Genomic DNA, 16783 nt, shown 5'->3' with positions numbered 1-16783 from the left:
CTTTATATTCTTTTCATTAAAAGAGTAGTTTGTTTTTAATTTAAATGTCTGGAAGAGCTCTAATGACATTGACTAATCATATTTTAGTTGCTTTTTAGATTTTAGATATAAATGTAACTGTGTTAAATGGGCTTGTGTGTTGAAAAAACATTGAAATCTCACTTTAACCATATGAGACCTTTAATAAACTGAGCCTAATCCTGAACTCTGAGTTGATGTACTCAACCAATGTGCAGTGAAGTGAGGTAACAAGTAACAAAACATTTGACGTGTGCCATCTCCTCTTTCTACCCTTATTGACTATGGGGTCCATAGACTTTCGCTGGCTACTTCCAGTTTAGCGTTCCACTAACTTAAATGGGGGATAAAATTTATTTAATCGTACGGCTCTTCCCGACTTTCCAAATGAGAGCCATCCAATGCAAAATACAGCCGTCTACTGCCAGGGGTGGCTTGTGGCTCGGAGGTTGAGTGGTCGCACCTCAACCACAAGATTGGCAGTTTGATCCCAGGCTCCTCCGTCCACATGTTAAAGTGTGGCTGAGCAAGACACTGAACCCCAAGTTGCTCCCCAGATGCTGTATGTATAGCTGTCCTCTGCATCTTAATACTTAGGATGGGTTAAATGCAGTGATTAAATTTCACTACGTTGTACTGTGTGTATGTGATGAATAAAGTTTCGTTTTTTTTTTTAAGTTTCCAATGACAACAATCAAACACTTTATTGTGTAAAAGAGTGCAAAGACAAAGCTTGTTCACTGATATTGTCGACAATATACCGAAGTGACAGTAGTTGTGACATCACCTCAGTACTTGGAGACACTATTCTTCTTAACCTAGTGACCTGTACTCAGGCACTTTCAGTTTTTATATAAAAATAGGCTATTATCTTCATTAAGTTGTTAATAACAAGATTGCATTTTTCTTCCTAATAAAATAAGATGTTGAATGTCTTTACTTCTGTTCACTCGGTAAACCCAGTGTGCATCTTATCAGACTACCTGATGTACATGTTTTCTAAATACTCCATACATACTGGGCGTCACCCTAACAGCCCTCCTTGCATTAACTCATGTGTAGATGAATGCACCTCAGAGCGTCAGGGGTCTCTAGCAGCTTAAGTGACTGAAATGACTGAAGGTAGAGCCCGATCCTGGTTTTGGTTACATGCGGTGGATATTGTTGTGATCCATGAACTGCTTGAGGTTCTGCAGGTTGTCCCACCACTGGAACAGGAAGGTCTCTGCAATGAGACTGAACCAGGGTGTGATCTCCAGTTCTTTGCGCTTGGCCTTCTCTAACATCTCCTTCATCTCCTCCTTGCTCACATAGCAGTGGCTTTTAATCTCATTGGGGTCTGGATTCAACTCCACATCCTTTGGAGAAACATAAAAAAAAAAGATGTTATTGTCAATAATGTAAGGCTGATGGACATAATGCAGGCACACATCCGTCAAACATCCACAGCCAACAGTGAACCAAAATAACAAGTTTATATTTTTTTGTGTTGTACAAAACCAGCAAGGAGATATTGTTTCTGGTTACCCAGAAATAATATCTCCACGTGTGTAGTGTGCGGTAGAGCGAGTGAGAGAGTGACAGAGATTAGCTTCGGAGTGAGTACCGACTCCGGCTGGGCAGACGGAGAAACAAAGTGTCTCCCATCTGCTTTCTGACCGTGGAAAGCTGTAGCATGAAAAAAGTTTACCCTCTCCCAAGAACCCGGAAATCAGTAGAGGAAATGCGACGCTACCAAGCCCAGCCAAGCAGACCAATCACAGTGGTCTGCATTGCCGTGGCGTGTAGTTACATTACTAGGTAGGTGCACGTCCGGCTACGCCGTAGGGTCTGTATCTACAACGTAGATTCAATGCAGAACCATAAATCAAGCTAAGAGGCACAAACCGGGGCCAGATACATCCCAAATCCTAATGTAACTCAGCTGTAAGTCCAACAGACAGTACAGCGTTACCTTCTGCATGAAGAGGATGTAGTCAATCTCATGTTCTCCCCACACACCGTCTGACTGGGCCTTGTAGTGGATCCTTGTCAGGTACGTCATCTCATCTGGTGTCACCTGTGGAGCAACAGGAAGGCAGAAGAGATCAGACGCAAGAAAAGATTCTCCCCAATCCTCAATAATCCTCCTCCATTAAGTGCAGAAGCCGGGACTTCAACACACACACACACACACACACACACACACACACACACACACACACACACACACACACACACACACACACACACACACACACACACACACACACACACACACACACACACACACACACACACACACAATACCTGTTCCATGGGGATACCCAGTTCAGCTTTGAGTCTCCTCTGAGCAGCTCTCCTCACTCCTCTTGCTCCCTTCTCCTCCAGCTCACTCTCTGTGTGTAAAGGGTGACTGCAACATGTGTTTGTGAAACAGCCTGTGCACACACAGACGCAGGGGATGGTTAAACACATTGCCAATGCCATAAGTGTTTTGTTCACTTGCTATGCTACATGTGACACCATCTCACATCCCTTATTTGATAGCTCCTCGGCTGAACCGGAAGCTGTTCCGTCCCTCCTTTGTGAAGGCCATCCTAAAGCTCTCATTTCTTCAACTAGGAGGGAGGAGCGAGGCTCGAGGAGGGACCACCGAGGAGCTATAAGCGAGGATACACGAGAGCAGACTTCCCGGAAGCCGTGCAGGACGTCTCACCCCTCTAAAACACATTTTCTCGTTTCCTCTCCCCTCCCATGATTTCCTCGCGTCACTCCCGCAGTGCTTCCTAGGTGGGACGGACTAAGACGCAAGGAAGGGAGGCAAGTGGAGGAGCAGGGGATGCAACTTAAGGGAAGTGAGATGTACCTCATGTGTATCGCAGTGGATCACAGGAGATTTGGGATATTGGTTAAACTGCGGGGGATTAAGGATTTGTCACTGACCTGGAAAAGTGATTTTGGCATCAGACCTCTGTTGTAAGAGCAGCTTCTCCTCACTGTTGAAAATGAACACGCTGAAAGCTCTGTGTAGTAAACCTGGTGAAACGAACAAACAATGTATGTTTATGCACTAGAGGCGAGACAGGTGTATACAGTTGAACTTGACAGACAGGTCCAGGTTTCTTGACAGACAGGTACCTTTGTCAATGTTGGAGTTGAGGTGGCAGTTTTTCTTGGTGTCCGCTCCAATCTTGTGGTCGTTCTCGTCGATGAGGATGCACATCTCGGACAGCAGCTGTACCTGCTTCTCGTCCAGGTGGTCTGTGGTTATCTCGGGCATTCTGACTGCAGACTGTCTCACCTTACTGCAGGGCACAGGAAGAGGAGCAGGCAAACAACAGTTAGGCCTAGTGCGTATTCACATCAAAACAGAAGCTGCGCACTTTTAATATGACATTCTGAACACAGTAGGTGGTATCTGAACAAAAAGCCTACGGCTTACTAGCTTTTAATAGCATTAAGTGCGGCTTGCTTAAGTTGTTGAAGAGAATATCCTCAGGCTTTGAGTTGCTATTTTGAAAGTTTGTACTGTTGTTTGGACCTTTTAAAGTATAATTTGGCATGACCATTCTTTCCTTACTAACCAGAGAGACAGTCAGTAGAGCTCAGCTATCAATAGCACAGACAAACACTGTTCCTCAGCTTAGGGTCAACAGGCTTATCTCTGGCTTTGCCTTCTTTAAAACCTCAAACCATGACTTGAAGCGGTTTTTAGAAACCTTTAGAGTCCTACCTTACCTTGATATAGCTCTGCAGCAGAAAGTACTAGGTGTGTAAATAGATCTGTGTCGCGGTGCAGCAGCAACTCTGCCAGCGCCAGGTACGTTTGATTTCAGCACAGCGGCTCCCTCGCAGGACACCATCCGAAGCACCGCCCACACACCCCGCACCATCGCCTGACCAAAACAGAAAACCAATCACAAAGTCTGAAGGTGTGGGCGTTGGTAAAACCCGGAGAGGAGTTCCCTCATTCAGGATCGGAAGATACGCTCCTGAACTGACGTCGGGCCAGGTGGTAAACGGTGAGTTTTTGAAAGTTTTATACATCGAATGAATGCTAAAACCCATTGAATCCTTACACATATGATTATGGGTTAAGTCGAGTTAAAATCATAAAGCATGATCAGTTACCTGTCACACTTGTGACATGTGTGCATGGTTTGTTGTCATTAGGCTACAGGTCAGCTGCCGTAAGTCGGTTTTTATGATTTTTTAATATTATAAGATGCCACAGAGTGCCCATGGGTGCCACAGGGTGTCAGGAGTCACTCTGCTGCTGCATAGATGTCAGGAGTCAGGAGGTGTATGATAAAGGTATATCATATGCTATTAGCACCAATATGTCAACAGTCAACATTGCTATTTGCCTAAATTTTAGATATCCAAATAGATTTTTTTCCCCACAATACATTTGTTGATATCTGCATTGCATTGTTTGTAGTCATAATTCTAGTTGTAGATATCTGAAATGACATTTTTAACAGTCATAACGTCAAATGTGAATATCCGTAATTACATTTGTACTATTTAAATATATTTAAAATGCATTTTAGATACTGAAAATTACATTATGATATCTAGAATGGTTTTCCATTTGGGATATCTGAAATTAAAATTCGGAATAGTAAGAATTCTGTTACAGATATTTAAAATGTTCATTCTGGATAGGAAGAAAGACATTGTGGATATCTGAAATTGAAAGCCCCATACACATGAATGGCAAAAGTGATTTGTCCTAGGAAGAATGTCATTGTGATATCTGAAATGTTCTTTTAGACTCGGAAAAATTGAACTAGGGATATTTGCAATACATATCTATTCTAGCTATTAATGATAAAACGGCTTGCCATGCTAAATTAATTCACCAAATCAATTACTAAATGTATTGGCTGTTGGGGTTGGCAGTCGCTCGCTCTTAGGACTTGGCTTGGGAACCAGAGGGTTGCTGATTCAAATCCCCATGTGGGCCAAGTACAGAGTGTGGACTCGTAGAGGGAGAGGTGCCAGTTAACCTCCTGGGCATCGTATACCCAACTGCTTAGGGCAGGTAAAAGTCCTGCTTTGAAATTGTTCCTCAAGTAAAATGATGTACGTATGTGTTATCAGCAAGGTGGTGTATTTCATGTGTCAAAAGTAAAAGAACTCAATCCAGTAAAATGCCCCTTGTGATTATTGTGATATACTCTATTTTTATGGTTATACTAGTGTATATTATAGCAAAATATAATTAGATATCACTTATGCATTAACATGAAAGCATACAGTAGAAAATGGTGGGATCTTGCTGTACTATTCCAGCAGACTCCACTTCGTGTTTTCCTCCTAACACTGATCGTTAACACGCCATCAGACCACTGCACAGCACAGCTCGCACCACCTAGGCCTCTGACAACTGAACATAAGTATGCATTGTCTGCTACATATACGACCTACAGAGAAACCGATATAACGTTAAATTACTTACAAAGCAATTGTCCGGTTTCAAGTTTGGAAACCTCGTATTTTAACGTATTTTGCTTTTGCTCACGACGATATTTAAGAGCTGAAAACTGAACCACCTAGCTTTCACTCCCTGCTTCTGAGGTCACGGGTTTTCATTGGATATCCAAGCATGAGTGTGACAAAATGCAAACATAAAACACGTGATACGGAAGTCGGTGCACCAATGAAATACGTGATGTGTCAAATTTCGGATATTCTGGTACTTGTCAAACTAAAACGTGTCATTACCGTCCAATATCAGTGTCATACGTCGACAACCTTTTAAAAATTACAAATTGACAGCTTTAACGCTAACGTTACATACTTGCATGTCGAGTTAGGGAGGCTATTAACCCATCCGTGCTGTGGTTTACCTGCTACAGTAACGTTATGTGATTGGTAAAGGTTAGATGCTGCTGTTGCCCCGCAATGAAGATCATATATGGAAGCTAGCCTGCGTAACCGTTTAGCTTTCGTTTCTAGACCTCAGTGCTAGCTAAGTATGAATTTATTGAGGTAACGTTAATGTGACAGCGGTGAGTGTCTTTGTTGTTTCGTATATGTCAGAATCAAATCGGCGATAGGTTGCAACGTCGATTATTAATTTTGCAAGCGTACCCTGTTACTTTGATATGGGCAGTTTGGGGGCATAACGTTAAATACATGCAAGTTTCAGTCTTTTGCTTGTAAATGTATACTTTCATTTTCATTTTATTTTGTTTATAAAGGACAACGCACATTAATCAACATTTCTGTAAATGAGCCAGTGTTAGCCAGCCGGCTAATTTTCAGAAAACACACAACAACGACACCACAAAGACAGCTAGCTAGAGCAACAAAATAAGCTTTCTCAAGAAGCCATGCAGAGCGAAAGATACCGTTAAGCTAGCTAGCTAAATTCTGGTATGTATTGTCCAATAACGTTAAATGGCGATATGCCATCATAACGATAGGACGAAGCTGCACAGTCCAAAATGTGTCGTCCTCTTAGCATGTAAGGACCGTGACGCTGAACTTCATTAAGATACTGTGAATTTAATGTCACAAAGCCTGTTGTCAAATGCAGGTTTATTTACTTTAGGTCTGTCAGGCTTCCTGGGCTGCCAATAGTAAATTCGAATGACTTACAATTTACCAAGGGACGCCAGTTTGTCCGACATACTTTTTAATTTTACAAGTTTATTTAACCTGTTATTTCCATAACGTCAGCCATCTTCCAACAACAGTGGGCAGTACAGTGAATTACTTCGAAAAGAGGTTTTTATTGGAAAAAGTGCTTGGTTCATTACACCAGGTATTCGCCAAATTGTTGTTGTTGTTTTAAAAAAAAAATGTCTTAAGTCAGGTTCTTAAAAATATAGTTTTTGCTGGTAGTTTGGATCTATGAAGGGAAGTTTACCCTTTGCTTTGAGCAGTTCCTTCGTTGGCTATGAACCTGAACTTTACTTCCTTTTACCTGCAGAGACAGGTGGTGGACAGCCTAATCTACCCACCAGCCAACTAGGGAGTCTGGCCTTTGTTTACCTGCCTCTCAGGTAAAAGGGTAACAGGGGGCAGGGCCACCCACGCAGTAGGAGGGATGCCTGTCGAGGGCGGAAGCAGCAGCGGCTCTGCTTCGGCTGCCCGTCACCCCAAGCAGAAGCGGAAGGCTCACAGTTTGTCTATCCGGCGCACCAACAGCATAGAGGAGAGGCCACTAGGCATCCAAAGAGGAGACATGCTGGAGGGACAGGTGAGGGAGATGCACCAACATCTTTTTCTCTCTCACACGCACACACAAGCATGCTCTGACAGCTGCAGACAAGCATTTTGGCAAACATACAGCTTATTAACTAGACATGTGATAACATATCTTGTAGGCATGGCCCACAGACTCCTTGTGGATCTGCTAAAAACGTATACAGAGAGTTATTCTCTAAGCATTTGATTGTCATTTTGTTGCGGTGTGAGGCTGTTTTTTGTCATAAAAGTACAGTACCAGCTGGTTGTGCAGCATTGCTTTTATTTTGTACATGCCTGGTGTTGCAACATCCAATGTAATGTATTAATGAGATGTGGTTTCTCCCCCCAGGGAAAAGGTTAGTTATTTTCAGGTAGCGTTTTAGTTTTTTTAATGTCATCTAGATTTTACATTCTCTAAACTTACCTGAACTGCATGGTGTCGATGTGCATGGTGGTTACTGATTTCTTTTTGTCAAAAACAAAGGGATCTACTGTGACTTTTTAAGCCATCACGTTAGTGATTAACTCTGGTTATTTAAATTACAGTGAGAATTGATTTATTTCCCCCAGAAAGGTAAGACAGACTGTAAGCCTTTACATGAGCAGGCATTTCCTGATGAAAACCAGTTGTAGCAAACTGTCCAGCTTCTTTACTACTGAGATAATAAAAGCTGTTTTTGTTTGATCAAGAACACCCTGTTTGTTAACTTTGGGAGTTGGCTGTAGAGTGACCATATTCAGAATCACTCTGATAAGCTGAGCAAAGGGTTTGGGAGTGATTTAGATGGTATCATGATGTATTTCTGTCATGGGAAATACACCATTCTACCAAACTGGTAGAATGAATGACAAAACGTTGTCTGTGCCTTTTTCATGATCCAGATTTTGGAACAAAGTATTCAGTCCAGATAACACAATGTTTTATTGTGTCAGTATGGCCCAGTCCTAGTTTTGGCCATGGAAGTCCTTTAGCATTTTACTTTCTCTGCTTGACAATGTCCTTGAATTATCAGCCACAAAAACTAGAGCTCAGCTTGCACTGGCCTGTTGTCTCATCAAGTTTTAATATGGGCCGTGTGTCCAGGTCTGATTAGTCTTTTCCCCAGGCCTTTTTATCTATTGCCAAGACATGCTGGCTCTGTTTGTGTCTACCACCTAGTCTACCCCCCCCCCCCACAGGAAAAGTTCCACACACGCAGACGGCTTTATAGACCCATACATAACACACAGAATGCCTTTTCTTCCACGCTTTCAATGCTGTCATTATTAGCCAGAGTATGGTGCAAGTTTTAAGGCCACAACTAAGCAGCTTTAAATTCATAAGGACGGCCTGTTTGCTAATGGAACAAAATATATATTGTTATATATAGTCCAGCCGAAGACAGCCGAATAGTCAGGCGGTTAACGTCTCTGTGACAAACTGTTGGTTCTGAATGCGTGCCAGAAGAAAGAGTGACAGTTTAGTGTTTGGTTTCCTCGTCTTTCAGAGGGCTAGAGAAAGCAGCTGCTCTCAAGGTGAGCTGTCAAATGCAGCCTTTTGAATCCTTTGTTTTCATGGCAGCTTTTTACGTCCATGCTAGTCTGGTGTAGACTGGTGATCACCTGATAACTGGGTACTTTAGGAGTTCACGATGGAGGTAAGTCAGTTGAAATCAGTTAAAATGGTTGGACCCTGGATGTTGTGTAGTTAGGGTTTTTAGGTTGTAGTTAGCCCAAAATGTGGCTGAGTTTTTACACAATTGGTGGCTGATTTAAATAAGGTAAACATACCGGCTGTGTTTGACACTGTGATGCTGCGTTTGAGGTTTATGTATGTTTCTTTCAGTTTGTTTAAGTGGTGTGTATTTTATGTTACCCAAACTTCTCTGTGAATAGAGGTAATACATTAGATACTTGTTTGTCGTTGTAAAATTGTATTCGTGCCTGTCAGCAGCATTTTATTGTTTTGATGCTTTAATGTTAGAACATGTTAATTTGTGAACATATTTTAAAACGGTCATGAAGTTCAGATTTTTAAGCACATACTGTATATCTTTGTACTGTAAGTAAAAGAGAAATACCACAGTGGAGAGGGATCCGGAGGGAATAAAAGGTGTGGCATGACTCCTGCTCCCTGTGCCAATGTGATTCCTAATTTGTAGCCCTATATGGCAGTTCACCATCGGGTTTATTCAAGCATTGTTTTTTTCTCGTCTGTCTGTCCAGGACTCGAAGCTGCCCCTCTCCTTACGGAACAACCTTCTAGACCTTTTTGGCCAGATTGAGCGCGAGTTTGAAAATCTCTACATTGAAAACCTTGAATGTGAGTGACTGATTGAAAGAGTCAAGCAAACGTATTTAGATTGCATGTAGCTTTCTTAGGCACATACCTTACTGTATTGATCTCCAAGTGTTGATTGACTAACCAGATGGTTTCCGAACTTGGGCAGCGTTTGCTTACTGATGCCCTGTCACTGTGCTAACATTACAGTACGCCGGGAAATTGACTCTCTGAATGAGCGTCTGACCGGAGATGGACAGACTGTTGAGGGAGGAGACCCCACCAAGGGAGCTCTGAAAACAAAAGGTACAGTATTTCCTTAACAATCTGTTGCAGGTCGCAATATATTTAGCAGATGCTTCTTAAAATGAAAAATATTGATGAAATTTATCGCGTTGCTTTGAAATAAAGCTGTAAATCTCATTCGGGGGCACAAGCCGCAATGAAGAAAAAGCCTCCATATGATGAAAACACAGTTTAATAACCTTCAGACTGACTGTCTATCACTCTTGTATTTTTAATACAATAAACAGATTTAGGGTGCCAACAGCTAGCTTAATATTAATTGCAGTTTAAATTAAGTTTTATAAGCCCATATGTTGACTGGAATACTGTGCAGATAAAATATGACCTCGGATTTTAAGTACCCAATTATTGCAGCCTGTGTCAAAATGTGATAAATCTGCCATGTATTACAAACTGACTCATGTTAATAGTGAAGAGGAACCTTCAGCCTGACCAGGAGTGTTACGTTTCCATGGTGACTTAGGTCAGACTTATTTAAACCTCCTTCATCAAACAGAATTCACTGAAAACAAGCCTGTTAAACAGGTCATCTCGTTTTATGAAACAACCCCCTGGTGTGGTGTGCACAGTCAAAAGCGTAGGCATTTTAGAGGGCCAGTAGTGCAGCAGTGAAAGCAGCCAATGAGATGGTCACTCAGTGGATAATTTCATTCATTGTTCTTTGTCTTTCCATCACACAGCCAGCCACAGCACCAGTCAACTGTCACAGAAACTGAAGACGACCTACAAAGCCTCTACCAGCAAGGTACCTGGCTCCAGCTATTTGAGCCTGTTCTATAGAGCTCGTGAGATTTGTCGTCTGTGTAATTATTTGAGCTGTGGGGGTAATGGGAACTATCAAACTATCAAAAGCCCCCTTTGTTGCTGAGTGAAGAGAAGGAAGATGTTTTTCTCTCTTCCTCTGAGGTCCTGACATGTAAACAAATTAAATCTTGACCAAAAATAATTACTGTTAAGTTCTTTTGTTGTTGAAGTGCTGATGCATTCCTATAAAGATTTTTGGAGTTACAGGAAGTTAAGGAAACTTGATATTAAGCGTTTATCACTAAATTACATTTCCCTTGACTTCTTCCTTTTTAATCTCTTGCCGATGTAGCGGTTGTACACGTTCCACGGCAGAATAGGTGGACCTCGCAACTTCAGTGTGGCCACATGGGAGTTGTGGGGAGGAGATTCATGGGTAACTTCCTGAATGCTCGGTTTGTCACTAAACATTGTGCAGGGGCAGCTGTGGGCTGAGTCTGTTTTTAACTACAGTCTGACCTTGACTCCTCATCTCTTCTCTGCTCTGCACCCTGTCAGAAGTCATTTGGGCGAACGGCTGCATTTGTAAAAAAACATTTTTACAGTGTCATTATGTCACTTATTCATTGAACAAAATCTTTTACCAATAGAGTAAAACCGTAATTACTCAGGTGACCACTCGAGTCCCTTACCATAAGCAAAACGATATGTCAGTCAGTTGTCATAATGCCAAAACAAATATCTGATATGGCATTACAATAGTAAAAAAAGCTGTTCTTCCCACATCACAAGACAAGTTTATCAGGAGTCAAAACGGTCGTTTAGACAAAAGTTGTCTTTAAACAGCTTTTAAAGAAATAGTTCACCATTTTGGGAAATGTTTAATGTCTTCTTTACGCTAAATTGGAAGCTAACGCCAGCAGTCACTTATCTTATCTTAACACAAAGATTGGAAACTAGGGGAAACCAGTTGAAGGTAATAATTTGCGAACCAGCACCTCTAAAGCTCAGTAATTAACACGTTATATCTAGCTTGTTTACTCCTTACAAAAACTGGAGTGTGCTGGACTATTTCTTGACCAGAACCAGTAACTTGTCTCCGCTGGCAGCTGCTTCCATGTAAGAAATAGTCCAGCATATAACCTCCGTGAAACAGCGAAAAACAGATGTGAGAGTGGTATTGATCTTCTTATCTAACTCTTATCAAGAAAGCCACTAAGTCATTTCCCAAAATGTCCTCGCTGCAAATGCAAGTGAAAATTACAGCATACAGTTTAACATTTGTTCCAAGTACATCTTATGTTTCAAAATTCTTTAGTAGTCTCCTAGTTATGTCAGTTTGTTTTGCATACTGTATGCATTCATGTTATTATTATTATTTTTTTTAAAGTAACTGCCCCCACATCTTTTTTTCATTAAGGGGCCCCTGTGGCCCTAAAATATAAATGTAAGCGTAGAGCCCTGTAATGGTATTAGTGTCATTCAAATATTTAGGTAAGTGTAGTATGGCTTTTAAACATTACTTTGAATTTCTCTTCATCTTCTTTTCCCCATTTTCTTCTTTTCCACTTTACCTAAAAGTTTCCCTTTCGTAAAGCAAAGGAACCATCTGAATGTAGCCGAAGTCTGAGCTAGATGAAGAGTGGGACACAATCCTCTTCTGATTTAAAAAAAAAAAAAAAATTAGAAAAGAAGATACACAGGATCAAGGGAGGACTTTTTAGATTAACATAACTAGCTGCTATATAATATACAGCTAACCTATCAGCTGGCTAAGAAACATGACCAAAAACTAATTTTGTTAAGAATGACAGTACTTAAAACTAATGATCTGCACTAACTACATCCTCTGTTTACTCCTGGATTTACCTGGACTGGAATGGGCTATTTTTCTTGTTGCTCACTGCTCATTGTGTTTGAATGACAGGAAACAAATACGATTTGTATTGTGTTGTGATGTGACTATAAACACACTGGACAGAATGGTAGCATACATTAACACTGTCTCACACACAAGGGAACCAGATGCTTCGCTGCTGCATGTAATGACTACCAATGATCTAAGCTTATTGCTGCGGTTAGCTGTCTGCTTGCAGCAGCATGCACAGTACAGGTTGTGACAGCTCTGTGACAATTTAAACTACAATTCAGCTTTTAATTTGTTCATCTGGAAGCCTGCAGTGACTAACGGCCACATCTCACCACTAGATATTTTTAGATCTCTTGCAGTATCAGTTCACAGTGATGATATATTTTCCTGATACTGTAATTGGTGTTAGAGCAGTCTTGATATTAATACTCCACTGACGCACAGTTTGGTGCAATGTGAAACCATTACCCATTTGGCAGTTGCAGAAAGATCCTCTGATATAAAAACATATCAGGGGCCTGCATCACAAAGCCAGTTTAACATTGGGTTACCTGACTGTTACCTGGCAAATTACAGTGAGGTGAAACATAAAATATAATAACACACGTCAAATAGATTCAAAAGCTGCAGAAACACTAGGAATAATATCCACATACTAAACATAATGTCTGAGGAAAGGAAAAGAATGGCTCATAATGTCGTAATGCTGCATTCATTATGAACTGTGCTAATTAACTGCCATTCATTATTCTGTGGTAAACCATCTCTCTGTTTGTTGTAACTCATGAAACAAACAGTGAACACATAATTGTGCAAAAAAAAAAGTTTTTTCTATCTCTGACATAATTACCAGGGGAAACAAAATGATTCTACTGGTCTATAAAAATGTCTCTATTGGTTTTTATTTCTTCTCACTTAATTGTAAACTCATGTCCCTGTCAGGAACCTGTAGGAATGATAACTCAATTTTTTAAGAGAGCTGTTGACAGGTTTTGATCTGATCCTCTGAAGTTAGCCTGCCCTGAAGCAGGTTAGAATGTATAATAGAACTTTATTGTCATTGTCACTTGTACAATGGAATTTAGCTGTGCAGTTAAAAAGTGAGCCAGCTTTGTGTCACCAGAAAGTCAGGAGAGTTATGCCCAAAGAAAGCTGGTTTCCCGACAAATCTCGCCCACTGTGCCTAATCTGTTTGTCAGAGACCAACAATAAGATCTGTGATCCATGTAAAAAATGAAAAGCTACTATTTCGTCTTTTGGTCCATGGTTAGCTTTCAACTATGTAGCCAGCTTACAATTATTGTACATTACCATCATTTATCAAACACAAACTATGCCCTATTCGCACAGGACTAGTAATACTTGGAGACCTCTAGTAATTTGTAATAATTGCAGAGGTCGTCTGTGATCTTAAGAGTTAGGTGGTCACAGTTACAGAAACATTTGTTTCTGTAACTGTGCCATAGTAGGCTATTTTGTAAGTTAAGGCATAGCAAATTAAGTCGTACATATGCAGCTTCTATATCAGCCCCATCAGTTCTGAAGACTTTTTATTGGAGCACTTGTAGTTGGCCACTAATGTAAGCCACACTGTGTTTGGTTTAACTTTGGTTCAGCACTAGGAGGAATGCTCATCCCTCTGTCTATTTCTTTTTTCTCCATCATGCCCACGTCTCTTCCCTCCTTCCCTGCTCAGATTGTGTCCAGTTTTAAAGCCACAGCAGGGTCCCGGGCTTTGTGCCAGCTGCTCAAGGAGTATGTGGGCCACCGGGATGGGATCTGGGACCTCAGCATCACCCGAACTCAGCCAGTAGTCCTGGGCACCGCCTCCGCAGGTACACCAAGTCACTTTACTGACTATTTAAATATTTCAATCACTCAACTATTGTTCTATACACGGCCTACATGCCACATAGTGGTTTGCACCATGAAAAAATGGTCAGAACTAAAGGCGCTGCATGCAATATTTCCATCATTATACCATTGTCACATTAATTGTGATACATTGGTGCAAATAGCAAAATATGAGAATATAGTTGATTTGCATGATAGCATCTGTTGCACACCAGAAGTGTTGTGTTAATACTGTTGAAATCAAAAAAGACAGAACTCTAATGGCTTTTTAGTTTTGTTAAACATGATATTGTTTTCTTTTTTTCCATCATTTGCCATTGCTGAAACTTTAGAAGCTCTAGCTGAAAATAAGCTGCTCAGTTAGTATTACTTATATCTTGTTGTACACAATCTCACCATAGTGAGTGGTCCAGAACTGAATCTAACTAGAGAGCCCATTATGTAGATATAGTACATTACAATATGAAAGCATTACCTGATTACTATAAAACATGTCAATGGCTTAATGTTATCCACCTCTGGTCTCCCTTCACAGATCACTCAGCTCTGCTGTGGAGTATAGAGACTGGGAAATGTCTGCTGAGGTATGCTGGTCATGCAGGATCAGGTAATTATTCGTAAGAAACTTAAATAACTGTATTCGTCTCTAACCATGGAGACATTTCAAAGTGCAGCATATGTACTTTTCATGTTAAGGAAGTCTAACTACAAAATGGTATTTCTTTCTTAAATGGATATGATGACAATTCATGCTTCAGGTTCTGTCATATCTCTTTTTATTAAACTCATGTCTAAAACATATGCTGTTGGTTACTGTGCAGTGTGTCTTTCCACATTTGATCACTTGGCTTATTAGATAAAAGCAATATGTGATGTAACAGATGTGCATGTCTCATCATTGTTCTCTCGCCTACAGTCAACTCCATCAAGTTCCATCCTACAGAGCAGATGGCACTCACAGGTATGTATTTAAATGCATGTTTGTTTATTTTGCAGATTTTTTTGTATCAACATTTTATTTCTCTTAATGACTATTTGACTTTGTCTTCTCCCTGCCACTGTTATCTCCATCAGTTAAGTTTCCTGTAGATCTGAATGTGCTGTGTGTTTGCTGATGTGTACTTGTGTTTCCACAGCCTCTGGGGACCAGACGGCTCACATCTGGCGCTACATGGTGCAGCTTCCTGCCCCCCAGCCACCACCAGATGTCAGTGTGAGTATCGTTGTACTGTTCCCTTCTCTGAGTTTCTACTGGAACATCCTGGAAGTTGTGGAGTTTTTTTTAGAGGTGTGTTTTCTGTCAAAGGATTGATTACATTACCAATTCAGTGAATATTAAGTATGTTTACAAATAGGTCACTTAACATCCCATGGCAAATTTATCACCACAACTGAGGCTATGTTTAGATGGAAACGATCTGAAGAGAAATTGCAAAAGTGGCGTTGTGTTCTCACTTTTTATTCCGCGTTTAGACGAGTGTTATGGGGGGGAAATCTACGTGCATATGGTGACGCAAAAGTGTGTGAAATGCGATGTAGTGTGCACACCATGTGGCCAGGTGGTAGTGTGAAGCACTGCCACACAACACCACCAAGTCCGCGCACCTTCCTTCTACTTGTCTCCCTCTCCTCCTCCTCTCTCCCTCTCCTCTCCCTAGTAGCGTGAAGTGAACAACAAAAGCTGACAATTTGAGGAGGTGGAGTTATTGCTTCAAACAATGCACACACAGACACACACGCGGCACACACACACACACACACACACACACACACACACACACACGGCACACACATACACACACACATGCGCGGCACATACACACACACACTCGCACAGTGTGTTTTTACCCTTTAGACGGGAACGCGACGGTGGAGCGTTTTTAAGATTTCCACTCTGGAGGGTGGTTTCACTTTTTTGCGTTTTTAAGCCCCAAAACTGCCGTCGCCGTTTTCTGATAAAATATTTTGTCGTTTTCACCCGCAAGCGTATTCGTGTAAACAGGGCCTAAGCTGTCAGTTTGTTTATTCTGTATCACTGCAGGCATCTGTGTGCATTGACTGAACTACTGTGTGTCCTTATTTGTACACCAATAGGCTCCATGTGATGACGACCAGGACTCGTCAGACAGAGAAGAAGGTGAGGTGGATGGCGAGGGCCCTTGCGAGGTGCCCACCGTCCGGCTCGCTACAGCAACGCTGAAGAGCCACCAGGGTGTAGTGATCGCAGCTGATTGGTTGGTGGGAGGCCGACAGGTGGTGACCGCTTCCTGGGATCGTGCTGCCAACCTGTATGAGGTGGAGACGTCTGAACTGGTTCACACACTCACTGGTATGTAAACTGACTGACATATTATATCATAGTATATATAGCAAAATATGGTGTACAGATACATTATTTAATTTTTTTTATTATATCATGTTATCATGTCATTCAATTAGATATGATTCAGTAGTTTATGCTTTCCAGCAATCCTAAATTAGCGAACATCGTTTGAAGTTCCTGCAAAAAGGCATTTTATTTTTTTCAGAAATGCCTACAGCACAAT

The 16783-nt window shown here is 41.3% G+C and overlaps 2 protein-coding genes across 9 annotated transcripts in view; one reads left to right on the top strand and one right to left on the bottom strand.

Annotated features, from left to right (window-relative positions):
- Window positions 1–696: 696 nt before the first annotated feature.
- On the bottom strand, window positions 697–5615 carry idi1 (isopentenyl-diphosphate delta isomerase 1). 4 transcript variants are annotated; one of them, XR_004896838.1, is made up of 8 exons: window positions 5465–5615; window positions 3739–3896; window positions 3139–3305; window positions 2944–3036; window positions 2308–2438; window positions 1973–2077; window positions 1059–1376; window positions 697–1023 (listed from the first exon to the last, which is right to left on the bottom strand). XR_004896838.1 is itself a non-coding variant. In XM_031307750.2 (7 exons), the coding sequence occupies exons 2-7, from the start codon at window positions 3891–3893 to the stop codon at window positions 1164–1166; spliced, it is 864 nt and encodes a 287-aa protein (XP_031163610.1). In that variant the 5' UTR covers window positions 3894–3896; window positions 5465–5615; the 3' UTR covers window positions 697–1163. The 4 variants fall into 4 exon arrangements, 3 of the variants coding, with proteins under 3 accessions (XP_031163610.1, XP_031163611.1, XP_035855176.1); XM_031307750.2 differs by having other exon boundaries at window positions 697–1376; XM_031307751.2 differs by lacking the exon at window positions 3739–3896 and having other exon boundaries at window positions 697–1376; window positions 5465–5605.
- LOC116055737 (WD repeat-containing protein 37-like) overlaps window positions 5297–16783 on the top strand; it is a 25844-nt gene continuing 14357 nt past the window's right edge. The window contains exons 1-10 of one of the 5 annotated variants that reach the window (XM_031307748.2): window positions 5297–5402; window positions 6944–7213; window positions 9409–9505; window positions 9674–9769; window positions 10450–10514; window positions 14080–14218; window positions 14773–14844; window positions 15154–15198; window positions 15374–15450; window positions 16332–16566. In XM_031307748.2, coding sequence (XP_031163608.1) covers window positions 7061–7213; window positions 9409–9505; window positions 9674–9769; window positions 10450–10514; window positions 14080–14218; window positions 14773–14844; window positions 15154–15198; window positions 15374–15450; window positions 16332–16566 — 979 coding nt within the window. In that variant the 5' untranslated portion in view covers window positions 5297–5402; window positions 6944–7060. The other 4 variants (XM_035999278.1, XM_035999279.1, XM_035999277.1 and 1 more) reach the window with 4 other exon arrangements.

The sequence above is a fragment of the Sander lucioperca genome, chromosome 1 (assembly GCF_008315115.2).
Source record: "Sander lucioperca isolate FBNREF2018 chromosome 1, SLUC_FBN_1.2, whole genome shotgun sequence".
Lineage (NCBI taxonomy): Eukaryota > Metazoa > Chordata > Actinopteri > Perciformes > Percidae > Sander > Sander lucioperca.
The sequence above is the reverse complement of the archived record's forward strand: the minus strand, read 5'-3'. Positions and strand labels throughout refer to the sequence as shown.

Bases quoted from the DNA above. Each gene is read 5' to 3' on its own strand.
- idi1 (XM_031307750.2), bottom strand. From the start codon at position 3,893: ATGGTGCGGGGTGTGTGGGCGGTGCTTCGGATGGTGTCCTGCGAGGGA. The intron at 3,306-3,738 runs GTAAGGTAGGAC...TGTGCCCTGCAG, and splicing joins TGCTGCAGAGCTATATCAAG to TAAGGTGAGACAGTCTGCAG. The intron at 2,078-2,307 runs GTATTGTGTGTG...GTTGCTCCACAG, and splicing joins TGGGTATCCCCATGGAACAG to GTGACACCAGATGAGATGAC.